Genomic DNA, 12,357 nt, shown 5'->3' with positions numbered 1-12,357 from the left:
AAAGTAAAACATTTTTATGACTTCAATACTTACAGTTTTGGCTAACTTTTGTAGTGCATAGCAGCCTGAATTTAATTTACTATTTATACTACTGATGTGCCCTGTCCATGTTAATATATCATCAATGTGGAAACCCAAAAATTTTACACATGGTACTTGTTCAAGTGTGTATTTCTTGATTTATAACACTAACTCATTATCTTTTTGTCAATTGTTTTTTGTACTCAATTATCCATGTGTTATTTCTAAACCAATTTTCTAGTCTACATAATACACTTTTAGCTCCATGTGCAGCTTTCTCTAGATCCATTTCTGTAATTGAAATATTTGTCTCATCTCCAAATAAATTGATTTTTTTGGGAATTTCCTCCGGTAGGTCATTGATATACGAGGGTTATTCCAAAAGTAAGGTCCGGTTATAAAAAAAAAATCAAAACTAAAATGTTTTTTCAAAACAATTGTTTTATTTACATTCCTTACATCTTTATCTATTTTTCTACATAACTTCCATACTTATTTAAACATTTGTCACATCGTTCAACAAGCTTTTGAATGCCCATGTTATAGAAATCGGCCGCCTGTGACGATAACCAGTCCTTAACTGCTTCTTTCACTTCATCATCTGTGTCGAAGCGCTTGCCGCCGAGAAACTCCTTTAAGTAACGGAACAGGTGGAAATCACTTGGCGCCAGGTCCGGACTGTAAGGAGGATGGTCCATCTGTTCCCATCCAAATTTCTTGATCAGAGCTTGCGTTTCATTTGCAGTGTGGGGTCTGGCATTGTCATGCAACAACAAGATTCCAGACGACAAAAGACCACGTCGCTTATTCTGGATTGCACGTCGAAGTTTAGTCAGGGTAGCGCAGTAGGCGGCTTTATTAATTGTTGTTCTTCTCTCCATAAAGTCGACTAACAATACTCCACGTCTATCCCAGAACACAGTCGCCATAACCTTACGTGTTGAGATTGTCTGCTTTGCCTTGACCTTGACTGGCGATGACGTGTGACGCCATTGCATTGACTGACGTTTAGACTCTGGAGTGATGTGAGAAACCCATGTCTCATCCCCTGTGACAACATTGTCTAAAAGACTGTCACCTTCCTTATGATATCGCTCCAAAAAATCAAGAGCAAAAGCCATTCTTTTCATTCGTTGGGGCTCAGTAAGCAGCCAGGGAACCCAACGGGCACACAATTTGTGAAACTTCAAATGTTCAGACACAATTGTGTACAAAGTTGTTCTACTTACATTCGGAAAATGCATGTCTACGTCTGTAATAGTGAATCGTCGATCTTCACGAATTTTTTTGTCAACCGCATTGACCAAATCGTCTGAAATCACTGATGGTCGGCCACACCGTGGTTCATCGTGCACATTATCCCGTCCTTCATTAAAAGCTCGCACCCACTTGCGCACTTTACTGTCGCTCATTATGTTAGGACCGTACACTTCAGTAATCTGCCGATGGATTTCCGCCGCTGAATTGTTTCTTGCAGACAAAAACCGTATCACTGCCCTTACTTCACAATCAGCGGGCTGATCAATTGTCTTAAACGTTGTAAAGTGACACTGTGAACTACACTCAGCAACAGTAACAAAGCGAATGGCGGCGTTTGACGCGCAAGGCTTGCCGGGAGTCGGCGCGCATGCGTGTTTTGTCATTGGCGCCAAATTTCAATAGTTACGGCGAATCGGACCTTACTTTTGGAATAACCCTCGTATATATCAAGAACAGCAGTGGCCCTAGGACATGTCCCTGTGGCACACCATTTTGGATCATCCCTATGTCTGAGTACTATTTATTTCTCTCGTCATCTGTTATTGCCATCTGTTGTGACTCGCCGATGTTTCAAAGTGCCGCCGCGCAATTACACGCGTCCTCTACATGCAGTGCTGCTGCCAGCCATGTAGCAGCAGTGCCACCTAAGTGGCCAGCCAGCCAGCGGCCGCTAGACTTGGACTCAGTTATGATTTGACTGTTAAAGTGTACACATGTCTTACTCTGTTTACTTGATCTGTGACTTTCATGTATTGCGTCTTCCTTGAAATATATTTGTTCGACTTGAAGTTATTACAATTGACGACGAGGATGGGATTTTTCTTTTCCATCGTTGAGCCACATGCTTCCATGGCTACTTCAGAGCAACTATTGCAGGGTCTCATAGAACAGCAAACACTTCTCACAAATGCGATTCGTGATTTCATCGTGGCATCAAATGTGGGGCATCTCTTGTTGTTGTCTCTACCTACTTTTCCTACTTATGACGAGACGGCGGAAGACTGTTCTGATTACGAAAAAAGTCTTCGACAGCACTTCTTGGCATTTCATGTCGCGGACGAACAAACATGTAAGTCTCTGTTCCTTTCATGGATTTCACCTCAAATGTATTGGTTGTTGTCGCAATTGGCTCCTTTGAAAGATCCTGCGTCTCTGTCCTTTGCTGAAATGTGCTCACTTCTGTCCGTCTATTTTCAAAAGCAAACGCATGTGGTAGCCTCTCGTGTTGCCTTTTATTGTTGTCAAAAACAACCGAATCAATCCTATCGCGCTTGGGCTGCTGAACTTCACGGCCTCAGTAGAAAGTGTCATTTAGTTACTGAAGTTCACAAAGAATCCTACGCCGATTCCGTGGTATGGGATGCTATTATCTGATCGACGCCCGACAAAGAAGTTAGGCAACATGCCCTTCAGTTGACAAATCCGACTCTATATGAAGTCCTATCCATCGCTTAGTCTTTTGAAATTTCTTGCGCCGCTGGAGCGCAAATAGAGGCATGGGGCGACGTCGGGGAAATACAACCTCTGTGTGATGTTGACGAAGCGTGCGGTGTGTCCCCGCCGGCCGACGTGGCCGCAGTATGCTCCCACATGCAGCCTCGACCTAACCGTAAACAAAACTCTAAGAAACTGCAGCAAAACCCACGGCAACTTCCTTCATGTCCGCGGTGTTGTACGAAACATTCACAAGAAGATTGATTGTCCACAATGTTGGGCCGTGTTTCACAAATGCAAAAAAAAGAGTCATGTGTCATCTGTTTGCAAATCCGACCACTTACATGATGTTCCTGAACATGTTGCTGATTCTGATTCTGATTCAGTGTTGTCTGTCAATTGTACTTCTTCCCTTCCAGGGAAGTTATTCCTCACTGTCCAAATACTTGGTCGAGATGTTCGCATGCAGGTGGATACTGGTTCTGCTGCCACTATCATCAATTCTCAGACGAATCTTCAGTTGGGTTCTCCAATCCTGTCACTAGGCAATTACGGACTTACAATAAACAGAAGATTTCTCTCTTGGGACAATTTGATGCTGAGGTATCTTACAAATCTGTCGTTTGCACTGTTCCCATATTTGTGGTCGACCATAGTAATGCAGAGAATCTTTTTGGTTTTGATACCTTTCGCGTTTTTGGGTTCTCCATAGATGACTCTGTCAATATTGTCTCTGATGCTATTCCTTATGCTCAATTGGATTCCTTGTCGACGACATTTTCGTCCCTTTTTTCTCCTGGGTTAGGCTGTGCAAACAACTTTGAAGCTCATATCATGCTCAAACCCACTGCTCAGCCTAAGTTTTTTCGGGCTCAGTCCATTCCTGTGGCCCTTCGTGATTGGGTCAAATGGGAGCTCTATCGTCTCACTGCTTCAGGGGTCTTGCTTCCTGTCACTTCCAGTGAGTGGTCCTCTCCTGTCGTTGCTGTTGCTAAGCCAAATGGTGATATTCGTCTCTGTGGTGATTTCAAAGCCACTGTAAATGCTTAATGCCTTGTCGACACTTACCCTACGCCTCAACCTGAAGAATTGTTCACTAAGCTTGCTGGAGGCCAGTATTTTTCTAAACTTGACCTGTCAGAAGCTTATCATCAACTTCCTCTCGATGCTGTTTCCCGGCAGTTTCTGGTCCTTAACACGCCTTTCGGCCTCTATCAATACCAACGATTGCCATTCAGGGTTTCCAGTGCCCCTGCTCTCTTTCAGCGATTCTTGGAACAATTATTGCTCACTGTCCCTGGATGTATAAATTACCAGGATAACATTGTTCTCACTGGCTCCACCACTGACGAACATCTTCAAAATCTCCACACACTTTTTCATGTCTTACAGACTCCCGGTCTTAAGTGTAATCTTCAGAAATCAAAATTTTTTCAGGCATCTATCATGTACTTGGGGTTTCAACTCTCGCGGGATGGTATTCGTCCACTTCAGCAAACTGTCGCTGCGATCGATGCCCTTCCTCGCCCTACATCTGTTAAGGAACTGCAGGCCTTCTTAGGGATAGCATACTATCACTAGTTTTTACCATTTGCTGCTTCGGTGGCTCAGCCGTTGCACCACCTGTTGCATAAAAACGTGCCTTTTCACTGGTCCGCGTCATGCGATGCGGCTTTCCAGAAATTGAAGACTATGCTGAAACAGGCCCTGTGCCTGGCTACTTATCGACCTGGCCAACATCTTGCTCTTGCCACGGATGCCTCTCAATACGGCATCAGTGCAGTCCTTGCGCACCATTTTTCTGACGGTTCTGAACAACCCATTGCTTATGCCTCCAAAACGCTGACGGATGCCCAACAAAAGTATTCTCAAATTGAAAGAGAAGCTTTGGCCATTATTTATGCTCTTCATAACTTTGGTGTTTTTCTCTATGGATCCAAATTTCATCTTGTTATGGATCACAAACCACTTGTTTCCTTGTTTCATCCACCAACATCACTTCCTGACAAGGCTGCACACCGCCTCCAGCATTGGGCTCTTTACTTGTCTCATTTCAATTATGAGATTCATTTCCGGCCGACGGCTCAACATGCGAATGCTGATGCACTGTCTCGCCTTCCCATAGGTCCTCATCTGGCATTCGATAGGGACGAACTTTTGTATTTCCACCTGGATGTTGCCAAGCAGTGGGTTGTGGACGGGTTCCCCATCACTGGGGACCAGCTGGCGGCTGCTACGGGTTCTGATCCTACCCTCTCCTGGGTTTTACGCTGTATTCAGAAGGGTTGGCCAGATTGTGCATCCGCTAAGACTTCTGATCCATTGCGGAACTACTACGCTTTGTGTTACCGCCTCACGGCTAGGGTTAGTGTTATCCTCCTTACCACCAAAAATGCTTCGCCGCGTGTTGTGGTACCTGCGTCTTTGCATGCTTCGGTCTTGCACCTCCTTCACCAAGGGCACTGGGGTGTCTCTCGCACAAAATCTCTGGTCTGCTGTCATGTGTACTGGCCCAACATCGACTCAGAAATCGCACACATGGTCGCTGCCTGTGGCCCTTGTGCGTCACAGGCCACCACCCCGAAGTCATCTTTGTCACCATGGCCTTCGCCTGAGAAGCCCTGGGAGTGTATTCATGCTGACTTCGCGGGACCTTTTTTAGGTACTTATTGGCTTCTCGTTATTGATGCCTACTATAACTTTCCTTTCATTGTCCGTTGCACGTCGCCTACCACTGCGGCAACCACTAATGCTCTAGCTCGCATTATCTCTTTGGAAGGCCTTCCCTCTACTCTTGTTACTGATAATGGTCCGCAATTTGCCTCTTCTGATTTTGCAGATTTTTGTGCCCGCCATGGCGTCATGCATGTCACGGCCCCTCCGTTCCATCCACAGTCAAACAGTGAGGCTGAACGACTGGTCCACACATTTAAGTCTCAGATGAGGAAACTCCTGACTTCTTCTTCTGCTGATGATGTGCTTCTCCAATTTCTGGCTTCTTACCGTTTCACCCCCATGGGCGACCACAGCCCGGCTGAGCTCTTACATGGCCGACAGCCCCGCACGCTACTTCATCTTCTGTGGCCTTCCACCTCACGGCCGCGGGTGCGTTCGCTTGACCGGTTCACCGTCGACGACTTTGTATGGATACGGGGATATGGCGGGCCGCCAAAATGGAGTCCTGGCAGCATCTTAAGACACTGTGGCCAACGCCTGTATGAAATCCAGATGGACACAGGTGTTGCAGTGCGTCATTCGGACCAGGTTCAGCCTTGTGTGCCGTCGGCACCTGTTCCGGATGCCACTACACCACCTTCAGCTCTACCTGACACTCAGGATACTGGAATCTCTCGTTACTCAAAACGCAGTGCTCTCTGCTCTCACCATGATATCGGTGCCAGCACAAGAACTGACGCCAACAGGAGACGTGCCCATGCAGGAACCAGATGACCATCATCTGTCGGAGCAACTCTACTCGCTTCCTTCTCCTACGGATGCGGACACATCGTCCATGTCTCCTGTTATAACAACCAGACTTGCCGCAACGGGCAGATTGGTGCACGGGGCCCCAGCAGATTCGACCCCCACGTCTCCTGTCATCTCGACCCGTTATCATTGGGGACACTTCCATCCATACGGGAAGCCTCCTCCTCAAGACTGTACGGCCAGTAAAACAACACCTATGGATGTTAGCAATCTACAGGCCACCTCCATCAAGACCTGTGCAAAAAATTCAAAGGGGGGAAAAGTGTTGTGACTCGCCGATCTTTCAAAGTGCCACCACGCAGTTACGCGGACTCAGTTATCATTTGAGTGTTAAAGTGTACACACATCTTACTCTGTTTACTTGATCTGTGACTTTCATGTATTGCGTCTTCCTTGAAATATATTTGTTCAACTTGAAGTTATTACACCATCTTTTGGTATTCTGTTCATTAAGTAGGATTTTATAAGACCGAATGCCTTTCACCCCATAGAACTTTAGTTTTTCAGGGAGAATGTTCTGATTAACTAGGTCAAAATCTTCAAAGATTTTAGATGTTACTGGTATAATACTAACAGGTCTGTAGTTTCCAGGTTCTGTAATGTCACCTCTTTTGCAAAGTGGTAGCACCCTAGCATTTTTTAAACTATCTGGATACAGTCTTTCTGTGATTGCCTCATTAATCGTTTTGATCAAGGGGGTAATGATCTATTTGGTTGAAAGTTTAATACTCTTATTTGAGATACCATAGGTGTCCTGGGTCCTTGTGTTTTTCAACTTGTTTATGATTACATGAATTCGCATTTGCAAATAAGGACAACCATAAGGTATAAAATGGAATGATGACAATGAAAATTTGCGCTTGATTGGGACTCGAACCCGAATTTCCCGCTTATTGCAAGTAGTGGAGGAGGACGAGAGTAGTGTTTAATGGCCCGTCGACAACGATGTCATTAGAGACGGAGTGCAAGCTCGGGTGAGGGAAGGATTGGGAAGGAAATCGGCCGTGCCCTTTCAAAGGAACCATCCCGGCATTTGCCTGAAGCGATTTAGGGAAATCACGGAAAACCTAAATCAGGATGGCCGGAGACGGGATTGAACCGTCGTCCTCCCGAATGCGAGTCCAGTGTGCTAACCACTGCGCCACCTCGCTCGGTATTGTGAGTAGTCACCTCACCATTGGCTATCTGTGCACAACTCGTGGCCAGACTCAAACTTCCATATCTCGTCAACCATGTGTCTATGATCTGTATTTGTACATCCATTATGGATATTCCTGTACAGGTAAGACATTGTACTTGAAAGTCGCTTGCCCTGTTTCGGCAGATAAATACGATGTTTCACCATGGCTGTAGTCACTGCAATGGCAAGGAACATTGCATTGTAATCAGAATAACAGAGGCACTGCAATATCGTTGTATATGATTCTCATAACGTCTTCTTCACTTGTTGGATATAGATATATAGAATTTTGTAGTGCATGTCTTTTCTCTATTAAATCATTCATAGCACTTGTCATCATAATTCACATCTCCTTTGTTAGATTTCTGCACCATTTATATTGTTTGTTGTTGTTGTGGTCTTCAGTCCAATTATTTGTTATATTTAAAGATAAAAATGCAAAATATTGATACAGAACACTCACCGTTAGTGTTTTCATTGTTACATAGTAAAGTTTTCTATAAAATAATGGTGGAAGATTCCGTCAGCATATTGTTGTTGTTGTTGTGGTCTTCAGTCCAGAAACTGGTTTGATGCAACTCTATCCTGTGCAAGCTTCTTCATCTCCCAGTACCTACTGCAGCCTACATCCTTCTGAATCTGTTTAGTGTGTTCATCTCTTGGTCTCCTTCTACAATTTTTACCCTCCATGCTGCCCCCCAATACTAAATTAGTGATCCCTTGATGCCTCAGAACATGTCCTACCAACCGATCCCTTCTTCTAGTCAAGTTGTGCCACAAATTTCTCTTCTCCCCAACCCTATTCAATACCTCCTCATTAGTTGTGTGATCTACCCTTCTAATCTTCAGCATTCTTCTGTAGCACCACATTTCAAAAGCTTCTATTCTCTTCTTGTCCGAACTATTTATCGTCCACGTTTCACTTCCATACATGGCCACACTCCATACAAATACTTTCAAAAACGACTTCCTGACACTTAAATCTATACTCGATGTTAACAAATTTCTCTTCTTCAGAAACGCTTTCTTGCCATTGCCAGTCTACATTTTATATCCTCTCTACTTCAACCGTCATCAGTTATTTTGCTCCCCAAGTAGCAATACTCATTTACTACTTTGTCTCATTTTCTAATCTAATTCCATCAGCATCACCTGATTTAATTTGACTACATTCCATTACCCTCGTTTTGCTTTTGTTGGTGTTCATCTTGTATCCTCCTTTCAAGATACTGCCCATTCCATTCAACTGCTCTTCCAGGTCCTTTGCTGTCTCTGACAGAATTACTATGTCATCAGCGAACCTTAAAGTTTTTATTTCTTCTCCATGGATTTTAATTCCTACTCCGAACCTTTCTTTTGTTTCTTTTACTGCGTGCTCAGTATACAGATTGAATAGCATCAGGGAGAGGCTACAACCCTGTCTCACTCCCTTCGCAACCACTGCTTCCATTTCATGTCCCTCGACTCTTATAACTGCCATCCGCTTTCTGTACAAATTGTAAATAGCCTATTGCTCCCTGTATTTTACCCCTGCCACCTTCAGAATTTGAAAGAGAGTATTCCAGTCAACATTGTCAAAAGCTTTCTCTAAGTCTACAACTGCCAGAAATGTAGGTTTGCGTTTCCTTAATCTATATTCTAAGATAAGTCGTAGGGTCAGTATTGCCTCACATGTTCTAACATTTCTACAGAATCCAAACTGATCTTCCCCGAGGTCAGCTTCTACCAGTTTTTCCATTCATCTATAAAGAATTCATGTTAATATTTTTCAGCCATGCATTTACTGATATGATGTGTTATTATTATACATCAAAGACCTTGGCAAGATCCTTGACTATGGTGTTAGAGATGGCAGTCTCTATTGAGTATCACATGCAGGAGCTAAACTGAGAGATTGTTAAAATACGGCAGAAATATGAATAATTATTCTGCCATTGAACAACCTTCTAAGAAATCATAAAAAGATTGGGAGTAATGTGAGTGTAACTAGACATTATTTGGTTATCTTTTTTTAAAATTGTTGTTACTGCTGCAGTTATCAGCATATCTGGAAACAAGGCCTTGAGAGTTATTGGTTGACTGCAAACATTGATTATGGCTGGTTCATTTAAGTCAGAATTAGATGTAATTGTTTAGCTGTGTCTGATATGGCTTACTTGTAGAACTTGGTTGTCAGCATGTCTTTGTAACCAAAAAATTACTGGGAAGGAAGAAAGATCGATGCTCACCATGCCGATAGCATCCTGTAAAGGTGTATGTCATCTGAGTGGTGGTAAAATATATGCATCTTGTGGGGTTCAGCAAGCATAGCTTGGATATGGATTTGATGAACCAGCAGGCTTCTCAGGTTGAGAATTGATTGACACTGTAAAACTGCTATCACTCTTAAGGTCTTGGTGCGCTCAATTGACGGTCACAGAACATTTTGTTTTAAAGAAACTATGGATCTCTCTCTATTTCCCTTACTTCAATTGATTAAAGACTAGTATTAACTCTCCACAACCCATCAAGCAGGCTCAGGAGGGAGAAAAAGGAAGAGCACATAAAAAGACATCTTCAAAGACACACACTAGTTAAGCTGGACAAGTGTGAGGTAAAGTTTCAATTTATCTATTTGTGGGAAATATCCATTCATTCATCTGTAATGACTTCAGAAAATGGAGAAAACTTAATAAGAATAACTTCACGCTTCTTGAATGTAACTATATTGGCAGTAAAATGGAAAATTAAAAAAAAAGGTTACAAAGACTAATAGGAAAACTGAAGTCTATGAACAAAGACTGTTAAAATCAAAGCTAAAAGATCTTTTAAAAAAACTAAAAAGCAGTGTTATTCAATCCATGAATTTTAAAGCCTCAAATAGTAAAAACCCACACATGTATTTTTTAATATGTTGCATATACAACATATAATGTTTAGTAAATTCATGATCCTTTCAGTACTAATACTCCTAAAGAGTGTACTAAATTTCTATAATTATTATTGATTGTCGTAATTATTACTTGTAACACTAAGAGCCATAGTATGACCTTTGCAAGAGGCAACATATTGATGGCTCCATCCAAACAAAAGTAAATAAATAAAATTTAAAAAGTAGCCTGCAGACTGGAACGTTTACTTAAGCTCAAGTAGTCAAAGTATTCATATGTAAGAATGCGCAGTTATTATTTATTGCACACTGCTCTTAACTATAGTTCATGGTTATCATTCCAAGACATTGTACAGTTTATGGCTTACTATAGAATTTTTTTATTTGACAACCTCCCTTTACTCTACTGTTCAACACTTCCGTTAGTTATGTGACATTTAACTCCATGTATATTTACAGCATATACACTTTCTCTGCACAGATTGGACATTCAGCCCATTTCAGACTAAAGTTTGATTTTAAGACACTTCTTAACATTGAGCTGGTATAAACCACAGTTCATTAATAATGATATACTGTGTGTATGGTTCCTCAGTCTCACTCAGTTTCTAATTATTTGTATGTCTGATCCAGCTTTGTGTTAGATACATATTCTGTATCTTTTGCTGGTTACATCATGACATTGCAATTTTCTCATTTATAAGTGTACTTAACCATAAAATAAAATTTATACAAGTAATTTAGTGGAAAATTCTATCTTTTGTTTACTTTTACAGAAAAAGAATGATCTTACTTCTATTATGGGAGGTGAAGGTTCTGGCAGAAAAGCACCTGTTGTAATTGACAGGTATGTGATAACTTCTATAGCATTCCTTTATATAATGAGCATATCATGATTCACATTAAGTTTTTAATGTAACATTATTAGTGTCACACTGAATAACTGTACTCTCGCAGTATCTGAGAAACAACTATGACATAGGTGGATAAAATGAAATGTCAAATATTCAGAATGTTGGTTTCTTTTTCTGAAGCTGATGAATAAAAAGTGCAGAGGAAAAACTATGGGCATATGATAAGGACAAACCAAGACAAACTCTGTGTTACTTGCTGTACACTGTGTAGAATAGACCATGTGTCTGGAATAAGTTGTAATGTTTCATATTATAAAGCTCGATTAGTGTCAAAAACTGGGAAAAAATAGAAAAAGTACTGCAGATTTGACCCTAAACCGAAGAATGAAAGCATGAATCATAGTACAAAAGTAGAACATTTTACAGTCCTAAGCATAATGGTAATGTTATTCAGACTCCTAAAAAAATTGAAAATGGCTGTAATCAAACTTAAATGACAGGAATGGTGCAAAATGGTTAAGGAAGCAGGAACATTTTGTACTGATTTTCTGCAGCTTTTTAAGTAAAACCCATTTTGTCACAGTAACAGTATTTGTAAAGAAAATAAATACAAAATGAAGCTACAACACAGCATAGCTACGTATTTAAAAAAAATACTATTTAATTGCTAGGTGGCAGCTGACTTAGACATCTGCAAAAGCTAACATAAACTTATCTTTCAGAACCTTGTGGTGCAAGCTAATGTTTCTTTCAGCTTTTATACATCTGTCAGTCTGCTAACTGCTAGTAGGTAGAAGCTATGGCAAAAAATAAAATATATCCATTTGGATTTTGGTTGTATTAGTTGGTTTAGTCTAGTTTGGTATCACCCAGTAATATTTCACTTGCACCCTGCACCTAGTGTCACATGTTGTGGTAAAGGATTACTTCTTTTTTGATGACTCAGGCTTGTATCTAATTCCAGTCACTGTTTGGAATGTTGTGGATCATCTATGCTATGCCACACCCCTGCAGACTTCTCCAAAGTGTCTCCTCTGCTGCAGTAAATTGCTAAAGCTATCCAACTAACAACTTATACCAAATTATCAAATGATGACTGAACATGTGTTTTCATTTGCATCCATCTTCCTTTGTGTAATTATTTTACCAGAAACAAGGGACTGATGACCTCGCAGTTTGCCCCCCCCCCCCCCCCCCCCCCCCGCCCCTCCCCCGCCTCCCCCTCTTTTAAACCAACCAACAAAGGCCTTCTT

The 12,357-nt window shown here is 41.8% G+C and overlaps 1 protein-coding gene across 1 annotated transcript in view; it reads left to right on the top strand.

Moving 5' to 3' along the window:
* LOC126416111 (ubiquitin carboxyl-terminal hydrolase 30) overlaps nt 1–12,357 on the top strand; it is a 116,379-nt gene that overhangs the window by 86,150 nt on the left and 17,872 nt on the right. The window contains exon 7 of the mRNA XM_050083626.1: nt 11,027–11,097. Coding sequence (XP_049939583.1) covers nt 11,027–11,097 — 71 coding nt within the window. The remainder of the gene's footprint in view (nt 1–11,026; nt 11,098–12,357) is intronic.

This window comes from Schistocerca serialis, chromosome 1 (assembly GCF_023864345.2).
Source record: "Schistocerca serialis cubense isolate TAMUIC-IGC-003099 chromosome 1, iqSchSeri2.2, whole genome shotgun sequence".
Taxonomy (NCBI): Eukaryota; Metazoa; Arthropoda; class Insecta; order Orthoptera; family Acrididae; genus Schistocerca; species Schistocerca serialis.
This window is presented reverse-complemented; position numbering and strand designations above follow the sequence as displayed.